This window comes from Pezoporus occidentalis, unplaced genomic scaffold (genome assembly GCF_034315485.1).
Source record: "Pezoporus occidentalis ecotype Australia unplaced genomic scaffold, CSIRO_AGI_Poc_V1 ctg44, whole genome shotgun sequence".
NCBI lineage: Eukaryota > Metazoa > Chordata > Aves > Psittaciformes > Psittacidae > Pezoporus > Pezoporus occidentalis.
In genome coordinates this window covers 2,974,531-3,000,505 of record NW_026915769.1, presented here as the reverse complement: position 1 = coordinate 3,000,505, position 25,975 = coordinate 2,974,531, and the positions used below count along the sequence as shown (strand labels likewise).

General features: G+C 38.1%; 1 protein-coding gene across 3 annotated transcripts in view; it reads right to left on the bottom strand.

The window, feature by feature from the left end:
* Positions 1-1,529: 1,529 nt before the first annotated feature.
* Positions 1,530-25,975, bottom strand: part of ARHGAP8 (Rho GTPase activating protein 8) — a 71,408-nt gene continuing 46,962 nt past the window's right edge. For all 3 annotated transcript variants that reach the window (XM_062634898.1, XM_062634899.1, XM_062634900.1), the window contains exons 9-13: positions 22,450-22,523; positions 11,049-11,126; positions 10,249-10,377; positions 7,501-7,604; positions 1,530-2,243 (exon numbers count right to left, since the gene is read on the bottom strand). In XM_062634898.1, coding sequence (XP_062490882.1) covers positions 2,046-2,243; positions 7,501-7,604; positions 10,249-10,377; positions 11,049-11,126; positions 22,450-22,523 — 583 coding nt within the window. In that variant the 3' untranslated portion in view covers positions 1,530-2,045. The remainder of the gene's footprint in view (positions 2,244-7,500; positions 7,605-10,248; positions 10,378-11,048; positions 11,127-22,449; positions 22,524-25,975) is intronic.

Below are 25,975 nucleotides of genomic sequence, written 5' to 3'. Positions count from 1 at the left end.
AGTTTTCTAATACCAGATATTCTTTCTTTTTACAGACATCAAAACTAACATATGTGTTTTTTGACCAAGGTCAGAGAGTGGCAAAATAGTCAGGTTTTGTTAATTCCAAGAGGCCAAATTCCTCCCCTGTAAGTACAGTGTGCTGATGCACAGAACCATGCTGCTAAATCACTAAGCAGTGCTAAGCAAAATTGTTTGTTTTTCCTAATACAAGGCTAGAATACTATCACTGATGATAATTCAGATGTGAAACTGATGAGCTGCATTGGAAACTAGTCTTGGGAATCTCATTTTATTGAAAAGCAACAATTATGAATACTTGTTAATTGATGGCTATGGGAGCCATAGGTCGTTATTACTTCCAGATGTTCAAAGGCCAAAAAGTTGTCTTTAAGACACATGAGAAGCTAGGAAATAAACCACAACTGTGACATTGAGAAGTTGGTCTTAATACATCTTGTGCTAAAGCCTCTGTATTTTTTCAAATGCTAATCATTGCCTAATGCTGTAGATGACACCTACTGGGCAAATGAAGGCCTGGCACATCCAGCCTTCTGAATACTTGGTTATTTCCTGAAATTGTTGATGAGAACAAATCCTCTTTACCCTCTGCAAGAAGATTTTGTTGCACCTTTTACACAGGCAGGCAATTCGTAACTGCTAAGAAGAAAGCCACAAGTACACACCCTCAACTAGCTAGAACGTACAGGATAAAAAGCATCTCTGTGTTTGCAGAGGAGAGAATGCCTAAATTGATCTCCTGACACTATTGCTTCTACTGAAGTCTAAATAGTCACTCTGTTTTGTTAGCATTGTACAGAGCATTAGGGAAAATACTACTTGCCTTTTTTTTACCACTGGTCAATTTTCTTTTTCTTTGCAGGCTATTATGATAACTTTGTTACACCACCCCATTACCAATCAGTGTTAAAAAATTACATAGCAGCATGTTAGAGTACATCAAATATAAGCATTATTAATGGAATAGCTAGAAAGAAAACACTGAAATTCTCCTTTTACATTGGTTAATTATTCACATTGGGACTTATAATAGACTTTCAATGTATAAAAATGATATTAGGTACATTATCCAGGTTGTTGCTCGTATTACTTTCTAGAGAAACTGATTTGAAGAGCAAACTTCTATCAACTCAAACTGCAAAAGCATGCAGCCCAAACACTAGGGGTACTCTTCTCAAAGTTAAGTCTATATTCTATATTATTCACTCACTGGTATAACTCCACTGATGAAAATTCCAAGTATTTAGAGAAAAAAACATAAGATTATTGCTCCTCATTAGAATTTATAAGAAGGAAAAACACTTCCACACACTTTCCATGTGCAGCTACAGTGATTAACTGCATATATTAGATATTTGCAAGCATAATTAGTTAGCTGTCTGCACAACTCAAATTACCCAGGAAACACTTTATTCTCCATGCTAATTGCAACCTGATGTGCCACAACTGCCCACAACTTTTTCTGTAAAACAAGACACTTAAATAAATAGAAAAAAATAGTTTAGAAATTTTAGTATCTTAAAAATTGATTCCATCTTTATTAATAGTAAAATTTCTAACAAACTTGTATTCAAATAACAAAATTAAAATCCAAACAAAAAAAAAAAATGAAGAAAGCTGTACATTCAGGAGTGATCCAGAATTTAGCTCTGCCCATGCAGAAAATGATGCCACACAGTAAGGTCTCCAGATCCCCAAAGACATGAAAGACTGGCACAGTGTCATGATTTTTTTTAATACACCAGTTTTTGTAAGCTGCTCAATTTTAATAAGGAAATTCACTTTGACCTGCTGGGCTTTGAATGCTCATGCACATATTCTCCCATATTTGACAAGAATATGTGGGGCAGTGTGCTCCTCCCAGTATCTTTGGTATTTGGAAAGTTAAGAAACTTTACTCTGTATACTTTACTCTGCAAAGTTTTCTTCACAGGAGAGAACCCTGAATATATAGTTCCCACCAGCTGAGGCATGGAGACCTTTCCCTCATGCAGTCACATTCTCCATTGTCCTTTCTGGAAGCATTAAGGTAAGATCTCACCAGGCACTGTTCGGGAGTTGAATATATTCATGTAGAAATCTATCAGTAGTTCAGTGAAGAGATTCAGAGGTACCAGAGCACTCAGAGAGGCTGTTCCTTTCGATGGCCAGATCAAATTCAAACCAAAGACACAGGCCAGGCTGGATGCTGTCATTCTGTTATATATGCTCTCCTGTGAAACCTGGGAAAATATAAACATGAACAGGTGTATGCAGACACATGCCCAAGAGAGTGAGAGATGAGACACCATCCTGAACTGAGAATAAACCAATGATGGGAGTAGACCCTGGCCACAGTATATCGCTGGCTTATTAACAGCCTCAGGGCTGACTATGTAGCCTTGAGCTATGGGGCTACTGGAGTCTGTGTTCCTCAAGTACAACATAAGATGTCAGTAAGCCAGGCAAAAAAGCTGAACTGTTTCCTTATGCTACGAAAACTGTTTCCAATCCTTCTATATGGAATCTATTGTTTTCTGCTGAGGGGAGGGGAAGGACAGCATAAACAGCTACCCCATCTGCTTCAGTACTAAGTCCCCTAAAGAATAAGCCTTGAGGAATTCTGGAGCTGTTTGCAAGGGTTTAGAAGGATTTTTTTTTCTCCCACGGATGCATGACTTCACTTCCTAAGTACCTCAACATCCATCCAATTCCTCTGAAGCAATGGAGGCGATAATGAGCTACTGAAACCTGTTCTGCACCTGGATGATGTTTTCTACTTCCATCTGTGAATGTGAGCTCACAATTGGGTAGCAGTATATATGATTTTTTTTCTCTGTGTGAGCTTGGCAGAGAATCTGCCTGTGTTTTGCTCTCCTGCACAGCATGACGGGTATCCTAAACCCCATATGGCCTGGGCATGCTGTCTGAGAAGTTCTCTGCTACTGTAAGGAGCCAGGAAACCAAAGGTGCTCTTGATTCTTCCTGACCAAGGTAATTCAGTTCTTCTCAGGCTGATGCCTGCAGTTGTTGATTAGTAATCTTTCATGGAAGACTATGCAGTCACAAACTGTTACTCTGAAGCTGTCGTCTTAGAACAGGGAATTATTGAACAAAATCTCTCATGTATTCTTTCAGCTACAATGTCAAGTGGAATAGGAAAGCAAAAATTCTCCTTCTGAGTGCCTCCTGAAAAAGCAGTTCTGTAGTACTATGAAAAGCCTGAGGACACTAGAGGAAAATCTCTAAAAACTTTGTGATTATGTGAACACTTCTTAGCATACGCACAAACTCCAGTTGCCCTCTGCTTGGTAACTCAGGTTTCATTCCCCATCATCTGAAGCAGAGCTACACTAAATCTTATCTGTGAGTCATGACTGCAGTTGACGCTTAGGAATTCAAGAGAGACACAGGCACCTTGTTTCACTCCAAAATGCACAGCAATGCCTTCCTCAGCAGATGCAAGAAAAAGTATGTAACTGATTCCAGCTCTCTCCACAATAGTCTTTGCTGACTTGCCAAGAGCTGCAAGCAGGAAAACCTTGTCACAACAGTGGTAATGGCTTTATCCCTCCCTGAGGGGATTGGGCTACACATCATTTCACCCCCCTCACTACTCCAATGCCAGATTTCTTTCTTGAATGACACAAACACATCTACTTCATCTACAACACCATGATGAGCAGCTGATTTTTTCTTCCAAAACTAGACCATGTAAAGGCAGCATGCAGTCAGCCAACCTCTTCATGGGCTATTCTTCTAAATAACTGCACCCCAAAGCTACTTTCTATCCAAGAGATACAAATCACATTTAGCATTTGGACTAATCCCCTTGACTCCTTTGATTCCCTCACAAAGTTAGTAACCCTTGTCTCAGTTTCAGTTGAAAATATACTTGATCTGTCACTTTGACAAGCTAATAAAAGAAAATTCTCCAAGGACCTAGATCATATCTTTGAAGGGATCATCTGAACATGACCGAAAAATATTACAACAAAGAACTACACAGCTCCACTCTGTTGGCTTTCCCCCTTCATTGGAACATGTATAGAAAAAACAGTTAACTAATGACAGCCAATATTGAAAGACAGTCCTCTGGAAAAATAATACATGTACATTGTAAAACTCATCACTGGGAAGAAATGCATGTTGCCACATCAACAAATGCAAAATATACATCCTCACTATGCCAAAATAAATACCAAGTTCATCCCAGAAAAATTGTGATGATTTTGGATTCCACAAATTTGCATCCCTGCACTCTCACAGATACTGCAGGAGACAGCCACTTATAATATCAGACAGACACTATACTACCTAATGAACTTAGTGAAATGCAGAAGGTAGAAACAGCCAATTACTATCACACTTTAAAAATGGTAAGGACATCACCATCTCTTGCCTTTCTCAGTCTCAATGCTGAAAGGAACCCCACAAAACATTTTCAAAAGAAAATTACTAGATATTAAAACACCCCCACAAACTGACTGGAAATATAAGTTTCTATCCCCCACTCTCAGCTACCTTGCAGACATGCCAACTGCTTGTGTCTGCTCCATGAGGCTTAGTCATCTAATCCTTCCCAACATGCCCTGTCATCTCCAGCCACCCCCAAGCTTTGCTGGTGCTTAATTACACTTTTCAATTGGACAAGCAATTGAGACAAAACAGTAATTCAGAGCATTTTTTTTTGTTTCCCAGTGTGCATTTGGCTTTAACTTTGGTGCTTCAGTTACAGATCTGAAGCATAGCTTGTGGGCCCCAAAACCCTGTCTATTTCTTCTAGATGGTCCAAGACTAACATTTTGAATTTGGCAGGTTTTTGCAGTGGTTCTTTCAGCCAACTCAGCCTCCCTTCCCCTGCATCAGGCGTGACTGCAGGGACAGAAATAAGCAGCAAAGAGGGAAAGTGTGCAAGTGTAGAGAGGGGGCTGTATCAGCTGGTACCAAAACCAAAGACACGGCTATAAAACCACAATCTAAATTATATTTTTGTCTCTACAAACATTCCTGATTATTTAGTCTTAGAGTGTTGTGGAAAGTACAATTACAGTTTTCTATTAAATGGTTTCTGGATTCAGAACTGGATAACTGTAGCTCTCTGACTGCTTTGCCAAACGATTTGCAAGAAGGCTTCTTTGAGCCCTTAAAGTTTGCATGTGCATTCACTGCATGTGCAACACAGGGCTTGTGGAACACTTGTTAGCACACCCACCTTTTGAGAAATTGGTTTAGCAAGCACTGATGTTTTGTACAGATATAATTCAGGGACTAACTTGTGAAAATGGCCTTTGTTTTCCCTCTTGCTCCTGGTTGCCCAATTCTGCCTAAAGACCCCAGTCAACTGCAGCTCCAAGAGTCCACTGCAAATCCCTCTCTAGCGATCAGATGCACTGCAAAGTGGAGATGGGCAGCTTATCACAGAGCACTTTCACAGTGCTCTGGGCTAATAGCTGGCAAAATCACTGCTAATCTAAGGTTAAAGGATTTGGACCTATTTCTGAAATTCAAGTCTGTTACTTCTGTAGGAGTAGCACTGTCTCTAGCACTACTTCAGCTCCAAGTTCCTTGGACTAGAAGGAGCTGTTTCATTAAGTAAGGGGGTTGAGACTCCAGAGAAAATAGGGATTTTATTTCCCCTGTCTCCCACAAGCCTGTATCAAACTTCGAGTGTTCAAAACCTGCATCTAGTGATTACAATTCATCCCACTTCATGAAATTATCACAAGTACCTCTTGCACTACTCAAGGATGAGCTCATGGAAGAATTAAATTGCCTCTTATACGTGAAAAGGTTGAAGCTTGCAGGTAAAAACTAGGATTATTGGTAGAGTGGTCTGTTAAAGTTTGAATTGTGGCAGCTTGTGCAGCACACCAATCTGCAATGAATAGAAGTCTCTAGCTCCTAGATTGTTTCATGTTCCCTTGACCTTTCCAAATGCAAATATTCCCTGAGATATTAAGGATGAAAAACCATGGATCAGCAAAAATTGCAGATCTGAGCACTAATATCAACTTGATGCTGTGCTTTACCTAACAAGGCATACTCAAAAATAATGCTATGTTCTGTTGCCCAATTACAGAAAACACTATGTAGTGCTTTTGCACACCTCATTAACACCTCAAGTGCTCAGCTGTTAAAAAGTGCATTGAGATGGTGCATCTATTATTGGAATAAAGTCACTTACACAATTCATAACACTGAGGACAGATATAGTTGCTAAAATAATAGCAAATGACATGAGTGTTTCCTTCATAGCATTAGAGTTCAGCTTAAGCAACAGTAAATGAACATGCGGGTATTACAGGAACCTTGCAAGTGCTGTCTGAGTGAGGGTGTATCAATGTGTTTCCTTTAATCTTGCTTTTCTCTAGCATTTCGATAGAAAAAGGGATTAAATGTACTTGTTTCTGAAATATGCTATTGACTAGAATATGGAAAACATGACTGTAACTTAAAACAGTTACTGAGGGCTAATTTCTTCACTGGTGAAAATCAGTGTCATTCCACATACACTGCTTTGGTGGGTGATTAAGACTTCTGAAGGCCAGATCACTTTATTTAGGTGTCAGCTGTACCATGATCCTCAGTTTTAGGCATCTGAATTTGGAAAACGCAATCTAGAGGAGGCAATGCATTGGATAAGGCAGAAGGAAGGGAAATTACTATCTTTTCCTGCACATAAACTGGCAACAAAAGGATGTCACTAAGCTAACCCTAGAACTGTTTGTAATGGGTTTTCCCCAAACCCTTACACTTGCAGGGATTCCAAAAACTGGGATAAAAAAGAAAATTAACAAATCAAAATGTAGGACAAAAGATATATAATTTTATTAATCTGAATCATACCAAAAATCCTTGCAAAATGGCATGTTTCAAGTTTTTCATTTAACACTCTATTAAATTACAGAATGAAAGGCTATTTTAAATAGCAAAATGTTATTTTTAAGGTTTAATACAAAATATTTTGCTGACTGTTTCTCTAAAGCTTATCAATATTTTTGCCATTTTCTAAAATGACACTAATTTATTTGTTGTTTTAATTGCCCAAGATTTATACTTTGGAGAAAAAGGTGATTTCACCTAATTTTTCTCTGGCATCAAAAATTATACAACCATTTTTTCAGACTTTTTTTTTTTTTTCACTCCAAAATAGGAAAAAAACCCAAACCTAAATCAATAAAAACATACATTCACAGAGTGGAGAGGACAGAACTTTACATATTCCAGTGCAGGCAGAGTTCTACTAAAATTTACCCAGTAGTTTTCATTACATGTAAAGAATTTCATGGGAAAGGGATGGTCAGATCATTGTTTAGCACTAACTTTTACTAGAACTGGAGGGCTCTGCATCTGGAGTTCATTCCATAGGCAAGTACTGCACAACAATCTCACCGTCCTTTCTAAACTACTCAGTGGAGATGTCACATGTTACATTTAACAAGAACAGGTTTGGAAATGAAAGACCAGTGCTATTTTGGAAATGTTGCTTACACTCACCAGATGAAGGAAGCATATCAGATACTTCAGAACAACGTAATTGTGCTCAGGAAGTCCTTGAATGATTTGTTTACATCTGGTGACTCGTAAACTGCTCTCCACACCTGCAATGTCAAAGTCAGTTCGGTCTTAACTCCAAAACATCAAAATATTACCAGAAATAATACCTTATGTGTATCTGTTGGAATTACTTTAGATAGCTGTCTGTAAAACTGACCAAAAATTCAGCTCTATTGACATCCACAATCACAGTAGCAGTTCGAGTTATCCCTTTGAATGTCCCTATCTTACTTTGTATTATCACGTATCTGGCTAAGACTAACTTCCAGAGTACTGATTCAGTGAAATAGCCAAAATAATGTATTTGCTAGAGAGAACTTTCAAAGGTCTTGATTTGAATCCTATTATCTCTCTACACGTTGAATCCAGACATCTACTCTTTATGTTTTGATTTTATTCTTGCTGAGACATAGTCCTGCCCAAAACACATTTCTGGCACTTTACTAACTTTAAAAACACTTTTATGATTCTGAAGGAAAAATATTTGTCTTGGCAAATATTTATTAGAAAGTCACTTGAGTGGGTAAGAATTTTCTAGAGATTAACCTAAACAAGTTCATTAACCCATTTCTACAAGTGGACAAAACCAGATCTGGACCCCAAACTCTTTGCACCATGTAGACAGTCTGGGTGAGCATTATACTAACTCTGGACTTTATTTCAAATGCTGTACCAAGTGTCTTTTTCTTTTTTTTTTTCTGAACAATATTGTAATTATTTTAGTACTGAAAGTTTAACACCAATTTGGAAAAAGGTCTGATCATCCCTGACCTAACCAGCCCATCTGTTCTGATGGTTTTTCTACATTTGTTGCATTTCTTTCTCCCTGACACAGCTAGAGGCATGCATAAGAAAGTGTGCATGCACAAACTTCCAGCATGTTAAATGTTCCCTTATGCTCTGAATTAAATACATGAAACTATACTATGGTGAGCCGTGTTGACATTTTTCCTACTGCAAAGCTACCAGCTCCCATAAAACACAATAATCTAAGCCAAATACTTTTGTCAGCCTTCCACAGAGTAAATAATGCAGGAAGTTTAGTATACTGGCTAAAGGAACTCTTGTTAGCAGTTTTCATGACCAAAGAAGTTATTTGACAATTAGAAGCTTCAGGATTTTATTAATTTTTCCATCACTCAGCTAATTTATTTCACAGGTCCCATCAATAACTCTTTAAAAACATGTTTCATAGAAGACACTAAAGAAAAAAGCGCACCATGATTTCAAAGTACTGGAAAGCAGAGATACTCTATTCCTGGGTTTGCAGGTTAAGAGTTGTAATAGATACATCATAACACTGCTCTCGTGTCTTCCGCAAGACAGAATAAGAATTTTCAAATCACCATGACAGCTGTCTGCAATCACACATCTTCAAAGCTCCCTTCTGCACTGTATTCAAACTTAGGATATTTTACAGGATATCACTACAGCATCAAGAAAAGATAGTGGACATCACACTTCATAGCAAGTCCAATCACAGAACAGTTCAGGTTGGAAGGGACCTTAAAAATCATTCAGTTCCAGCCCCCTGCCATGGGCAGGGACACCTTCCGCTAGACCAGGTTGCTCAAAACCTTGTTCAACCTGGCCTTTAACACTGCCAGGGATGGGGCAGCCACAGCTTCTCTGGGCAACCTGTGCCAGTGTCTCACCACCCTCATAGTGAAGAATTTCTTCCTTCTATCTTTGTATTTATTTGGGCACAGGGTAAGAAATTTTCCTAGAATACAGTATACCTAGCTACAGCATACTTGCTGTACTTCCACACTTTACAAACATGTAGCAATTGAGATATATCCCCAGTCTGAATTATTTTAGTGCCCTGCCCCAACAGCAACAGTCATTATAAGTGATGATTACCTACACTTCGAACAGCACCAGTCTGTGGTTACCAGAGGTATGCTAACAGACTCAGTTGGAAGCCATACTCCATTTAGACAGTTTCCTCAAAAAGCAGGTCGGGGGAAAATGCATGCTTGTGAGTTGTGACTGGGAGCCCTATGGGTTCCCTGCTAGCTTGTCTATTGCCTGGATGGCAAAAAACAGTCTCTACAAGTGCTAGGTACTAACTCCCAGATACTCTGGGATCTCAGATATTCAAGTCCCCTGTGTTAGGGGATTACCCTGCTAGCATTATAAACTCTAGTCCCTTACAAAGGCCACATAACTGAAGCTTTATAATTCATAGTTTCATGTGGTGTCAGATCTCTCGTTAATCAGTGTCTTCTCCCGGCTTTAGATTCTTTCTTCCCCAATATGTTATCTCATGGGAATAGTTGCAATGAAAACAATCTCCTCCGAAAAATTTTGTTTCCACAATTCTGCCAATCCTGCTACTAAAACTAAAGCTGCTTTGACATAATCTGAATCACTGAGACTGACTCAGTGCTGTGCCATGACATAAAAATGGAGCCCTCACAGTGAGAAGTCTGATCCGATTCTTAATAATACAGCATGATATGCAGATAAACCACTAAACCTTGTAAAAGGCAGAAAGTGTCTTTGTAAACCTGACCACTTTGCTCTGGCACAGATTATGAGGTTGTCCATCCATGGCAGCAGTGAAGCACTGATAACATTATATACCCACAACTATGTCATGGTTACCAAACAGCAGTGATTGTGCGTTAGCCTGGTCCACTTGAACTTGCTACGTAAATTTTTCTAAAACTTATTTATACTTACTTGTTATTCCAATGATATGATCATAACACTCAAATGTTAGCAATGGCTGAGGAAGTTCCCTAAGGAAAGTCTTTAGGATAACAGCAGGAATATGGATATCTTGATAATCATCGAAATTCACTGACTTGCCTTAAAGGAGAAAAAGAAGAAAAAATGGTGTTCAATCATACGTTTTACTTTTTCTTTAAACTACTGCTTTAAAACTGTTTCACTGTTAAAAACTGTACATTTTGAACAGAAAACCTCTTGGCTGTCTGCTGCTAAACTCCTGGGATTTTATTTTGTATTTTTCATAGAGTTTTATTAATCTTTTTATAAGAGATTTTCCCCATAAAGGCATTTCATAAAATGACTTCATAGGGAAGTCAGTGACTTTCAAAATTACTTCACTTTATTTCATAAATTAGGTAAAAAAATATTTCCTTGCCATAACCATGGAAAAAAACACAAGAGGCAAAATGACAGAGATATTGTACTTCGTAATGACAGTATAGTGAAAAAAAGGCAATATTAATGTTCTGGAGGAAAAAAAAAAGACCATTTCTGACTTTTACCTTATCATTCATTAGCTGCTACAAATGTTGTAAGCTCTGGCCTGACATCAACTGATGACTTGCTATTCAGTAAGCATTAGGTGTCTGTTGCTGCCTTTCAGGTTTCTGTACTAGTGCTCTTATTATTCTATGTTACAAAGGTTTTTGTGATTAATTATAAGAAAAGTAGCATTTATGCTTCACCAACAAAACTAAGATCAACAAAGCCCTCACGCTATTACTAGTGATGGTACGATGATAGCTTACCCTGATTGTAGAGTTTCTGAACATCTTTGATAGTCTGGATGCTGGCTGACCTTCTGAAGAGGCCCTCTACTTGTAGTCCTGAAAAACAATTAATGCAGGCCTTGTCTGTAGAAGCTGTCACTCTCTTGTTTATCTCTAGAGGCTCATTTGAAAGCAGAACAGAGTGATACACTCATTTTTTGGAAATAAGGTCCTTGAGAATAGAAGGTTGGATCAAATCATGTTTCAGCACTGCCTACGGCACTTTCTTTATAATGTGTCACATAGAAATAATACGAACATTCCTTAAATGTTTTAGAGTGTCTTGCCAAATATAATTTTTCATCAAAAGTAGCTTTCAATTGCACCTAATGACATGGAAGCAAGAGATTTATACGTTTTTTTTCTTTTACACACCCACTCCAACTCAGTGTTATCTGAAAAACTGAGCACCAAACCACACCTGTGAATCATGTATTATTCTTGCTTTAAACTTTTAGCAAGCTAAAAACGGAATTTGCAAAGATTCTCTAGGCTCCCTCTTCTGCCAGTGGGCAAAACAAGATCCTTTAGGCTAGGGAATATTTCATAGGATCTTTGGATACTATGAAGAGCATACTTCTTACCATGGGAGGTGTACTGGCTTCCCCATTGTAAAGGTAGTTTGGGGCAGACCATTGCTCCTTCCACCTCTCTCTGGAAGCCAGTGGGAGTCAGCACTCTGCCTGCCGATAGTATTTTGAAATACCTGATTCTAGTCTTGAAGCACTTACGAAATATTTATCATACATCTCCTGTTGCGGACTAACTGAAATCTGACTTCAGCAACAGAGGCAAAATGTTAATAAATTGCACCCAATCAAGGATCTAATTTGGACAACAACTTTCAAGGTAAGTTATTTATCTGAATGATTATGCAGAACAGAACTGGGACAAGAAGTGTTACCTTTTCTTGAGACCTGGGGTACACTTCTTGCCTTTTAGTTTGGTAAAATCCCCATTTCCCTCTCTCTCTCTCCTTCTCACCAGTTTGTGCTGTTCCTGCCACCCAGCAGGTAATGCAGTTTGGCTCACATGTAGGCTGAATTGGAGATTCTTACTGGAAGCAGAGTAATGTAAAATACTAGCCTATGCGTGTCTGACAAAACATAAAATTGTTGACATTTTAAGAAGCGTGGCAGACAACCCACTGACTTCGAAGGACTGCTGTATGTTTCTTTATATGAATGTAGAAGATCAGATTGTCTTTTTTAGATTTTCATTGCTTATCTTTCAGCAGGTAAGTAGCCAGACTGACATCAGCATTTACGTATTTCAACTAAAGTACACATACATCTATTTGCATGATGAAGAATATTCATGGTGCTCTAGAAAAATTTTGAGTCATACATTAATGAAAGATATTCAGTCATTCTTGTAAATTCAACCAAGTTGCATTTGTATTTTATATATGAAAAAAGTAAATAAATACAAAATTCCTTAATGAAACCATTCCTTACAGAATAGCACTTAGTACTGTTGATATGAATTTAGATAAATATACTAAAAGAATTGATAATGTACTACTGATGTAAATTTTCATATACTTCTTTGGAAGACTTTTGCAAAGGACCCCAACCTCTACTTGAAAGTGCTCTGCTGACCAGATTTAGTGGCTTAGCTGGAGTTTAGCTCCTAGTTACTTTCTAAGCATTCACACCCCTGCCTGTTAAATTCCAGGTTGAATACTAAAACTTCAGCCCATGCATTCAGTACTACAAGGAGTACAACTTCTCAAACTACAACATCTAAGAAGGACATGTGTGGTGACCAACTGGAAAATAATTTTGATCTATTTGACCACTTGCTTTATTCCAGATCAGATCATGTTTCAGGTGAATAAAGTTATGGCAAAACAACATCACCATAGTAAAATTGTTCCATTAGATTTATAGTGCCACCAGTCTAAAGACATGGCTTTGGAAGAGGCAGTGTGAACAGCTAGCTCGTCAAGGCATTGCCCTCAGCAAACAAGAACAACAACAATTTCCTGAGAATTTGCAGAATTTTATGCTGGCTGTCAGTGGACTAGGACTAAAGGTTTCTGTAGAAACAAGTTTTTCAGAAAAAGGACATCATAAATGCTTGCAATTCGGTTTGGAGGAATTAGGTTAATAGCTAATGTTGTAATCTGAAGTGACTCTCACTGTATAAACTACAATGTAATAAATATCAATTTTTAACATGTTTATGCCTTTATTGGCTAAGCTTTCAAGAGTCTAATTAAAGACATTAATCTGTAGCACAGACAGCAGCTGTACTTGTCTGGCCCTGCATCCCATCAATGTTATTGTAATGGCACATAACACTAAGCTCTTCATGGGTATGTTTTTGAGAGAAGGGAAAAGCAACTTTTACCCTCATCTGCAGAAATCTGGGATACAGGCAATATCTGTGCTTCTTCCAGAATTCATTTACCATGTCGGCTGAAATGAATCAATATAGAGCAATTTATTTGATCACAGGTGGCAACAAGCCAACTACCAAAGCAGATATCTCCAATCCTTCTTAGATTTGTGGGCAACCTACCCAAATGATATGCCACTAATTGAAGAAAAGTTACTGCAATTCTTTGGGAAAAAGAAAAAGCTATATTCTTCTTCTAAAGTAAGAGAACCACAAAATAGCCACATCTTTTTTTTTTGCATAAAAGATACTGAGGCCAGAAAATAATATAGCAATTTTTAAATAACATATGGGTCATAACTTCAGCCTACTCGTAAAGAAAAATATGAGTCAACAGCAGTTATGCTATTGAAGGGAGAAAACAATGAGCCTGGGTCCAGAGACAGTCCTTTAGCAATATATTTTCCTGGATTCTGTGATGTGCACAAACTGAAAAGGATACTTTTTTTTCTTGGAAGTCTGTAAGCGCGTTAACTGCTTTCAGTGCTTTCTGTGTTTTTATGTAGGGCAGGGAAAAGCTACCTGAAAACACGATGGCATTTCCCATGTCACATAACCTTAACAGCATTAGCATATGCCCCCAACATAATAAGGGATGGGAAGGAGGAAAGAGACCTGAAGACTCTCATAGGTTATTCCATTGTGATGGATAAATACACAGCCTTATACACAGGAAATATTTTCTTCAATCTTGTCTCTTTCTCAGACACTAGAGGAAAAAAAGCTACTTCTTGGAACTACCATAATTAAGCTAACACAAGGTGCCCACACAAAAACAAAATTAATCCCTTTGTCTTCTTTTTTTCAGACAAAATTCATGCTAGAGCTACCAGAGTTATGGGATGAGAAAACAAAAAAGGCTAAGGATAATCTTGGTCATTACAGCTCAAAGCATTCAGTTTTGTCCTCCTAAAAAACATCATTTTGAAGTAGCCTATTTAATTTTTGTTAGTAGTGTTTTTCAATCAAATCCCATTTACAGCATGACTCATGTCAGCTGTCTCTTTCAAGTGAATTTGTGTGCATATGAGTTGAACTATTTTGCCATTTATAGCATGGGTAACACTGTCCATACAGAATACCAACCCTGGAGCAGCAGTGCTTGCCAGAACACTGCTAGAGGATGACTGACATGGGCTTTCCAATTCTGATAAACATGCAGCTGTGTGTCACTCACATACTCTACCAATGCTGCAGAGCCTCACACAAATCAGCACAAACTGCTCCCCGCCCTCACCAAAAAAAAGATCTAGAGCTAGCTAGCTAGCTAGACAGACAGACAGATAGATAGATAGCATGGACTTTTGCTACCCTTCACTAAACTCACCAGACCAAAAAGAGTGAAATTTTATTTTAAATATTAAGTGTGGGGAAAACACAGTGTGTGACTAGAGAAGGAGCCATCTGTATTCAATGAAAAACGATTCTGCAATTGAGAACTTAACTGAGTAATTATTTCAGTGTCAGTAATCATAAATGAAAACAGGCAGGCACTTCATTCCACATTGAAATAAGATGGTTTTTACCACAGCAGACAAAATTTCACAGTACAATGACACAACTTTGTCACATTCTGAGTTAATAAACTGTTGCTAAAAATACTTAACCCCCTTATGCCCCCCAATCAGTTGTCCCCAAGGAAAGACACAGAAAATCAAAACTGATAAAGATAAATTAAAGCAACACATGCTGTCACATTGCTGCAAACTTGTCAGAGAAAGGGAGACAAGAAAATTACATTCTTTTTCTTTCAATCATCCCTGATTTGAGGGTTGCTGGCACCAAAACCCTTTGATAATTTGTCTGCTTTCAGAAGAGAAAAAGCAGAACGAGCATCTAAATTCCTTCTGTCCTAAACTGAGTTTGGAAATGTTTCATTTCACTAGGGTCCTGCCAAGTCTCAGGAAGCGTCCATCCTGACTTTAAAGAGATTATCATTCTCATTAATACAACTGATTTAGACATCTTCTTGCAGATTACCTAATTCTAGTAAGATTCCTTTTTAAGAATTAGAAATTATTTATTTCTGATGTGAGAGCTCATGAGTTTATAGCATATTTTAACTGTGAATTTTTATGTTTAGGTCAAATTTGAGGTTTTTTGTTTTTTTTTTTTTTTTTTTTTAGGGGGGCGTGTGGTTGTTTCGTTTTGGGTTTTTTTTTGTTTTTTTTTTTAAGCTAGAATACAGTACAAGTTTGAGATGGCATAGCCTTTCTTTCCCTTTGTGCAATGAATACAGAACAAGTGAGTGTGATGTCTGTACTCTGTAAAGATGATTTGCAGTGCAAAAAGGAACACGGAAGATCGAGGGCAGAGAGAAAGAGAAGGGACAGTTCCAGCTCTACTGAAAAGCTGAGCGGCAGCAAGAATGTAGAACTCTGCATCCTCCAAAGAATCCAAAATGTATTTGTGTCCTTGCAGTTTTGAATGGCATAGATTCCAGCCTTTGGATTTATGAATGAATATTCCCACTTTACACTTGGCACCTCTGAACATAAATTTATTTACAATGCCTGAGCACCAAAAACACAAACTGTGCTTATTACAAGGTTCATTTTTATTTGATGGCACAAGAACCAGTCTTTGGATTTATCTCATTTCCATGAACCCTAGGTAAAACATTCATATGAAAACAAAGGAGCCAAGAATTCAGACTTGTTTATATGGCCCATGTCAGGTTTTCCCAGTGTTGCATTTTTAAAAGGTATTTGATTGATCACAAGATGTGGAGGCCAGGAGGAAAACTCGCTAAGCTGCAGCAATCCAAACCTATTCAGAATGCATAACCATCCATCTCTACCTGTTCTGACTATCACCACCAGAATGTATTCATTCACATTAAAAAATGGAACCAAAACTTTCTCCATCAGCAAGATTTGTTGTGCTTCATGGAGGGGATGAGGAGGAAAAATTAATCATGTTTACCACTGCTTCTGCTATTGAACAGATAAAGGACCGCTTTAGTTGTTACTATAATCATACCATAGGATATTTTTTATTGATCATTAAACTTCTATAGCACGGTTATTACCGTTCATTTTGAAGTCTTAGCCATTGCTGAGGATTTTCCTGTGGTACCACGAGACAATGTTGAACAAAAATTGTGCTGCAAAGCATTCCCAGTCAACAAAAGAGATGAAGTAGGAGAGAAAGACTTGGCAATGGGGGCTACTGCAAGATAATTTCCCTATAGGGGACAGTTATCTTCCCTGTTTTATAATTCTGTAGTGTGATTCCTTCACCATGAGTTTATTGTTCCGTTACCTCTGAGCTGCTGCTGATCTCACACAGCCTCTTTAGTAATCAGTTCTCTATGCAATTTTTTTGTAGCTGTTTCCTTATACAGCCATTCCGTAGAATGCAAATGTTATCAGGTTTTGGAAATTTTAGTAATTTAGAAATTTAACTTTTGTTTTAAATTGTTTAAACCACAGACAAGCATTTCATTTATACCTTTGGCCATACTCTCGAAAACATGTATTAACAATAATAACCCTACTTCTATATTTCAATTTGGCATTTTGCATGACCAATACAAATTACAGTGTATTACTATTTAAGACAGACTTGAGCACATGTAAGTAAAAGACACAAATGGGAACTTCTGCTCTGACATCTTACTTGAGTTTAGAAGTGCATTTCTGAATCCTAAATGCTATGACAGATACAACTGCCTCAGAGGCTGGGCACTCTGAAGAGAGCAGGCCCTTCTCTGCCCTCATGGGTTGGTGTAGGCAGTGCCAGCAGCTTCAGCCACTCACACAAACCTGTCCCCTAAGCATTACGGAAGCCATACAAAGAAAGATACATCCTCCAGAGCATGGCCTTACAGAAAAGTTGGTTTGAAGTGAGAGCCCACATTAACAGTCTCATTTCCACACAAAGGAAGGACTGAGGACATGTGAGAACATATTAACCAGAGAAAGAAAATTACTACCCTGTGGCGTAAGTTTGGCCTCCTGGAGAAAAGGGCCTCCTGGAGAAAAGCATCAAGATCATTACTGCCAAAGGAATGACACCAGATTAGAAACACTTATGAATTGTTCTGACAAGAGAGTGAATATTTAATTAAGCAAGGTAATTTCTTGTGGCATGGCAGACATAAGGTAGTACACAAAAAATACCTTATTTAGTGTAAGTCAAGCCTTGCATTTATAAACTAGACAGAGGAACTGGTTGTGGTTTTGAGGCTCAGTGTAGAAAAAAATGTCCTCTGGTTTGCCAGTTACTATGATGAACTAGCCACAAATGTGCTATGTTAAATCTGACCTTCCTCTTTGAACTGACTAAATAATCAATTGGGTTCAGGATGATACCAACACCTTACTTCTGAATTAAGGTGACTTCTCTGGTTTGGTCCAGAAGATGGACTCTGAGGTTTAGTCCTAATGAGCTCATGATTTTCTCAGATACTCAGAACCCATTTTAGGAAACCAAATCCTCCCTGTGAAGGTTAGCATGAACTGAAATTAAGCATTTTTAAAATTTTGTATCAAAAACTTTAAAAATACTTTTTTACTCTAAAGTGGAGTTAGAGCGACAGTGGTGAAATGGCTACTTTCTCTTCCTTTCTTGAAAAAATAACCTGAAAGTTATTACAGAAATTAAGAAACTTAATTTGTTATGTTTATTGTAATAGTGTCTGAAGCATCAGCCATAATAGAGCTCATCTGCATAATACAAACAGATGTAATATCTGCTTACAGTGGATTCTTTAGTCTCTGTTAAGGTACCGAGTGACTTACTGGATACAGTGAGAGTTACCTTGCTCAGATAAATATATGAGGAAGAAACCCACACTTACTGTCATAACGTTGATTTGGCTGTTGGGAATGAGGACATGTTTGCTATTGTCAGAACCCACTCAATAACTCAGTACAAAAAGGGGAGTTTTGGCTCATTTGTACAGATAAGGATGCCTCCACACAGGGGAGAACACTTCTGTAAACAGTGTTGTCTGAAACTAAGGCAGAAAATTTAAACCTCAAGAAGGAAAATTATCATATGAAGCAATCTGTCAAAGGGATTGGAGTCATTAAGATGGAGATGGCTGGGTGAACTTTAGAGACTGAAAGTTTCCTTAGCCTGATAGCATACTTATTGCAGGCTGGTGCCTAGTTTGAATGTCACCACAGATCCTTCATCAGATCTGTTCAAGAAATAAGAGCTTGAGCTGTAGAGAATGGACTTAACAGATGTCAGAGGGTCTCTGATGTTTCAAGGAATATTAACCCTGCTGATGAAGCATGACTTTGCAGAAGCTTTTGTGATCCAAGTCAGTTTCAGAAACTGATTTCAGGTACATAGATGTGAAAATGTAGCAACGGGAAGAAGTGGAAATACTGCACCTAGGGTGAAAAGAAAACAAATTCTGTGAGGCTGCAAAGTATGCCAAAATCAAATGGAATAGGGTAATGACAGTGAATTTTTGTCACTTCCGGAAGATGATCCGAAGCTTTCACTGTGCTCATGGCTGCGTCTGGAGTGCAAAGAATGCTGCCAGTCAGACTCCCGGGGCTGTCAGCACAGGAACCAACACTCGCTGCAGCTGATGGCAGAATTGAGATATTCCAGATTTAGAGAAAGAGTTAAAATCATAGCAGACAGCAGGTACAACAGATACCTGCACACTTATAATCAAGTGCAAAAAAATGCATGTCTATCACCTACTGCTTAACAGCCTTGGCATGGCAGGTACTTGGCTTTCAAGCATCAGCTGGCTGAGAATGTCAGAAAACACTCTACCTGACAAGCCATCTCCTTAGAAATCTGGTTTGTGAAGATCTCTTTATGATAGGGAATATGACAGCTCTGAGCAAACCTGGGCTTGGCTGGAAAATGCCCTTACTTCCTGGGGACACAGGACAGACAGCTAGGGGAAAAAAAAAAGAGACAATCCAGCTAGCAAGTGCATGGACTGGACTAGGTATCACTGGCCATACCAACTGAATTGCATAGACACATAAAGTAGGACAAGGGCTTTGTTCAGAAGTATTATCAGGTTTCCTCAGAGACTACCCTTTACAAACTGTGCTGATACTGCACTGAACAGATGAAATTTTACCCAAAAAAAAGAGATGAAGTTTGGAGAAAACCCAAGTATGATTACTGCTTTCAGAATAACAAACATTTCATCTAGAAGAAATTTTGCAATGACAAAGTCAAGCCAACCCTTTTTTATCACAACCGTGAGAGCTAAAACTTGCTATTTTCCCCCTGTACTGTGCAATTGGTGTTGCTGCTTCAGAAAACTGTGGGTACCTGAGCTGGACTCAGCAATTGTTAACAGAGAAAAGTATGGGATTGGTTCAATACTGATGAAACAAAACACCAAGATAAGAACAAAAGCAAGACATGGAGGTTTTGTGTCAGATCAGTGCAAGAACTATCAGTTACTGGTCACTAACACAATATAATGATGGCCATAAACCTTCTGTTTCCTTAAAATCTTTAAATAGGTCCAAGAAAGTGCTAGATATGCATAGCCCTCCTCCCAAGTACAGCCAAAAATTTAAATCAATTAACATTTTAGTGACTGTATTTTTGTTCAATTTCTAAACAATAACAGCTGTGAGAAATAATGATGTTAGTATAAGATCCATCCTCATTTTAGCTCTCTTGACTCCTGTGATTAGTGAGGAAGAGGTATTTACCTATTAAGATAAGTTAAATATGTGTAAGGATGATTGTTTCATAACAATTTAAAACACAAAAAAGTCTGGCTTTCATCTGCAGATGGGGCCTGCACTGATACACTACACAAGCTCTAATTATCCACTTACAATTATAATTACACGGATTGTCTCAAGCAGCCTGTCACTTGCCTTCAACATTCTTAGTAGTGAACTATTTACATTCCCTGTATCCAGCCATAGTATTTGACACAAGCTACACCTGCAAAGTTTTCAGCATTAGCAACAGTCTGGAAATAGCACATCCAACAGCTTTATGGGCTTGAGTGGAAATCATGTATTAGGACCAAGAGGCCTTCAAAAAAGTCTATTAGAAACTCTTCATCTACTGCAGATCAGTATATACCTTTATAAGCAGAACTAGCCCCACTCCAGTACTTGGCCTTGGCTGCTGCACGTATTTTGAAGATAAATCAGCAGTTTCAAGAGGTGAGGAGCTAGCTGTTCGGTATACAAGTATCCCTATAGATGCTATGCTCCACTGCCTGCAAGCTGTAAGCAGGTGTCCACTGCAGTGGATGTCTCTCTCATTCTGCTATCCATGTAATTAATGAACTTCACTCAGCGTGTGAAATCAAACAAAAATAAAAAGGGCAGTTATTTAATGTCCTTATTTACCATGGGTTAAAGCTAAAATACAAAAGAGCATAGCCCAGTGATGACAGCAAGACACCATCTAGTCTGTCCTCATTTAAATCAGTATGATCTTGCACTGATTTAAATGAAGCCAGGATATCCCTTGAAAATCAGCAATAAAGCTGAGAAGCAGCATTTTGCTTGCCCTCCCCTTTGTGTTCACAAATGTGAAGCATATGCAATGCATGCTTTTAAAAAGTTTGAAATTTCTCACTTCAGGTTCAAATAAACTCAAACCCAGACCAAACCCTAGTGGCAATAGCTAAAGTGAATAGAAGTCATTGATGCATACTATTTGAATACTGAAAGCAAAATTTATGCTGTTGAGAATGATAGATGAGGGATGTAAATTAAGAATTGGGAATGTTGTGGGATAAAGATTTTGGCTGTCTATAGAAGAATATAATTTACTCAAAATTTACTTTAAAATAGCTCTCTAAATGAGGAAAATCTCAGATGAAACTCATTTAACAGAAATACAGAGATCTGCATCTGGATTTTGTCTTCACAAAAATCATGCTGATGCTCAAAATTTGTTCAAATATTAAGCAAACTTAATGGCATATTAAATGCCGGTGAAGTTCCTTTTTCTATTTTTTTTTCCTCCAAATAACTGAACTAAACACATTTGTATTTTCTTTGCTTGACATACCTATTAAAAATTCACACCCTTCTTTCAGAGATCTTACTAATCATTCCCAGTTCTAGCATTGTGTAACGTTGTGCCAGACACATAACTGTGTTATGTTCTGTTTCTGTTCTATCACCTTAAGATAAATGTACCCAGGCTAGAGGTATATATACTGTAAGATGTAGCAACAAATTGTGAAACTCTGGAGCCTTGGAGCACAAAGAGCTATGGAAATGTTGCTGTGACTGCCTTAAAAATCAGGAATCAAAACACACAATCACATTACCCTGGGAAAAGCAATTTCAAGACTGTATCCTTACCTCTGAGTTTCTCCCTGCATGTGCCTTTGCCCCTATGTAGGGAACACAGTGCACTTACCCTACAGATAGCACCTGATATTTGGTCCTTTTAGGTTGGTCTGGTATGCACTGGGAGCTCAGTGGTATAGCCAGTGGCTGAGTCTACTCTCTCTTTGCCCTGTGCACAAAGGTGGTAAAGGGAACTCAGATTTGGACACTCCCATTTTAAATACGGGTCTTTGTAATCTGCATTTTTATACTACAGTTATGAACTGCAGACAAAGGGTCTGTAAATGCCAGTAAAAATACTTTGGGAAGGGAGGACTTTGGGCTTATTCCTGCAAAACATGTTTTTTTCAGTGAATTTTTATGGCCTATAAAACCCAGAAACTTTTCATTGATTTTTACTAAGTGCTCTACTTATAACTAACAATATGACATGGGTTGATGATGGGTATTCAAGATATCTCTCATTTTCTATTCCCTAATTAATCCAAAGGGCAAGAAGTTTTTGGCTTTTTTTTCATAATGGGACAATAATCTGATGATAAGTATTCCCGACCCATGAATGCTCTCAAGGCTATGCCCAATTGCCACTCAAGTTTTCAAGATATAAACATATCCTGTGTAGATGTAAACTTTCTGAATCAGGCACTGTTATGTAGTTTCATACTATTGTCCTTGTTCCAAAAGATACATCCTCTTTTGACAAAACTCACCTTTTCTTTTTAGGTAGGATACAGTTTCCTTCATTACTGGGGGGATTAGTTCACCTTTATTTTTGTCCTTGATACTGTTAGGAAAAAAAAAAAAAAAAGGTAACAGCCTTTAAATAGCATTTATAGATAAAGAATCAAACCAAGACAGAGCAGTCTCAATGAAAACATGAGAGATACCTGAGAGCACACATGGCAGAGGGATTGGACTAGATGATCTCCAGAGGTGCCTTCCAACCATAATGATTCTGTGATTAAATTTCACAACTTAAGGAGCCTGCACCAAATATGAGTCCTCCACAACTCTAACAGGCCCTGAACAAGCCATTGAAACAAGAGGCTTGGACTTATATTCAAAGAGCTGTTCCTAAACATTTTCTTCTTGCTAGAAAAGCTGTATAACTGCAACAGCACTGAATCATAGAATCATAGCATGGTTTGGGTTGGAAAGGACCTCAAGATCATCTAGTTCCAACCCCCCTGCCATAGCCAAGGGCAATTCATACTAGACCATGTTGCTCAAGGTCCTGTCCAACCTGACCTTGAACAGTGCCAGTGATAGAACATCCATATTTCCTTGGACAACCTGTTCCACTGCCTCACCACCCTCACAGTAAAGAATTTCTTCCTTGTACCTAGCCTAAATCTCCCCTGTTTAAGTTTGAAGCCATTACCCTTTCTTCTATCACTACAGTCTCTGATGAAGAGTTCCTCTTCAGCATCCTTGTAAGCCCCCTTCAGATATTGGGGGCCTACAATATCTATTTATCTGTAAAATAAACAAGTGCTGTTTACTGGCCTGAAGGTGAATCAAGGAAAGAGCATACGAATGATGTTCCAGGCTAACTTTGCATCTACTTGAGATTGGTTTTGCTCTAGTTCTGTTCCCCTCATTTGGCATGCCCCAGTAGGGCTGCTTTTAACCATGATGCAGTGACAGAAGTGGTGGTGGCTCTGACTGGATATAGTTGGACACTGTTCATGGAACAGGGTTTCAAGACAGCTTAGAGGCAGGCAAGGAAAGAGTGCGCAGTAAATGATTCATAATAAGTCTTGATCAGGGGATGCTGCAAATTTAGGGACCTTTTATCATGCAGATTTTTCTTTGTCACTTGTCTCTTTTTAAGCCACAGTGTATGTATAATTAAAAGGATATTGTGCTATTTATTTTGAAGTGATGCAGCAAGATTATTAATGCTTTGAATGACTTCCATGAAATGGGATTTCTTTCTTGTATGAGTGAACAGTTGAGGCAAAAAACTGAACATAGAATTTTCTTGATCTAGACAGTGTAAAAAAATCTGCAATCATATTTCTTATTTAAAAAAGAAAAAATCTTTAACAGTTTAAGAAGTATAACAAAAGAGATGGTCAGATTTGCTGAGTATTCTGCCACATTTTAAGAGTAATCCACAGCAAAATAAAGGACCAATCTCAGATTTTAAAGCAGATTTAATATGTATTTATGTGTACAATTTCATATTTGATACTTAAAAGGTGACCAACTTTACAAAGAAACTGTAAAGCAACAGCACGAAACAGCACAGAGATCTGTGACTGTATCATGAGAGGCTACAAATGCTGCAGCTCATCCACAGAAAATGCAGGATGTTTATACAACATGTAAACATAGCCTTAACCTAGTCCTACTAGTTGAGGTTGCACCTCCAGAGGTCTTTGGGTCTTGTTCTTTTCCATGTATTATGATTTCCACTATTTCTGCCTAGGCTTGCTTATTGCTTTATTAACATGAACCAACTAATAATAACTGGAGTATATTTAATAAAATTCTGTAACACTGTTGCATGGAAGTAGCAATCCACTATTATATTTTGTTTACACTACACATAAAACCTACTTTAAGATAAATGTTACAGCAACATAAGTCAGCATGGATGGGTAGGGAAACTGTCAAATTGTCCCACCTCCTCCTATTTGCTTTTCCTATGCCTGTGGTAGGGAGTTACGAGAAGATATGTGGACTGCTTAAGTTTGGATCTCCAAGCTTTGGAGGTTGGTCACCCCCAGCTTCACATATAGGGTTAGTGGGGGTATTTCTCCAATGGAAAGACACGGAGCAGGATCATGACTTAGGTACTGAATCACTCTGTGGTTTTGCCCCTCTTACTCATAAACTGACAGGAGAATATACTTCATGCTATTCAGTTATTCAGCCATCAAATATTTTGACCTCATTCATCACTCCAGGGACACAATGCTGAGCCACCAGTGACATTTCTTCCAGTTACATTTTCATTGCCTTCCCAGTCCTACTCCTCCTCTTCTCTATTTTCACCATCCAATTTCATCCCTAGCACTAATATCTGTGCGTCTGTATGTTACCCAGATTCTCGCAGACCGTACGTTTTTTTTCCTCTACTCTGTGTCACTTCCCTAGTGCTACATAAAACAATGCAACTTGTTATGTAATTATAATAAACTTGTTAATCCAGCTCCCAGAGCTTGTTGTTCTACTATTTCAAATACTTAGTCCAACCTACTGTTTGAAAGGAAGTAAACTGTTCTCTCAGCTATAGAACTAATGAAGTTGATCTGCTATGGATTTGTATCCTATGTTCTACCTCTTTCCTCATCATAGCAATCTGAGTTAATTTCCTTATGTCTCTATAAACTCACTTCCTTTACAGAGTATTTTAATTTCCTACCCTCACCTCTTCATCTCATATTTCCTCATAAGGTAAGGAGTAGCTCATAAATAATGACCATTTAAACACTAACTAATGCACCAGCACACCAGACAACTGAACCTGGAGTTCCTGCTATAGCTTCTCTCCTTCCAGCCAATGATTTTTAAGAGCTTGTAGTATTTGTGAAAACTCTACTCCTTTGTCAAATTTGGTTGATGCAAGCCCGTAGCTCTCCTGTGAGCCTTACTAAAAATCAATTAATTGAACAATATTTTCCTGCTCTTTACAACAAAGTATCCATACCAGAATCCAAAGTGTATAAAATTCAATACTGTTCTATATGTGGGCTAATACTATTTTGCAGACACTGCTATAACTCCTCTAACAGGAACTGTTTGGGAAAGGGGAATTTTCCTTGATGTGAACAGACAAATTTTGATGAAAAAAATTTAGCCAAGTTTCACAAAACTATGTTCATAGCATGATAATTTTAGACATTTGACCACATAAATTCTACAACGTATGCTAAGCGCTTGCAGGAAGAAACAGATTAACAGCAAGGAATGAGTTTAATTCAGATAATCCTGAAGTATGATTTTTAAAACATTAGTAATTCTCATTATTTTCTACTGCTTGCATGAAATGATCTTTACATGAAACTGTACAATTTCTTGTCCTTACACATTAGGAAGGCACCATTAATTTTAGTATGAAACAGTACTGGACTTGCTGGAGTAATCATTCTCTGTAGTATCATAACAAAATGATAATGGCCAGAAGAAAGATTTATAACCTGACTTGTGAGACCAAGTCCAACCTCAGCCTTCCCCCTTATCACAGATATCTTATTAGAGCTAAACCAGAGCCCATAAGTGCTTCAT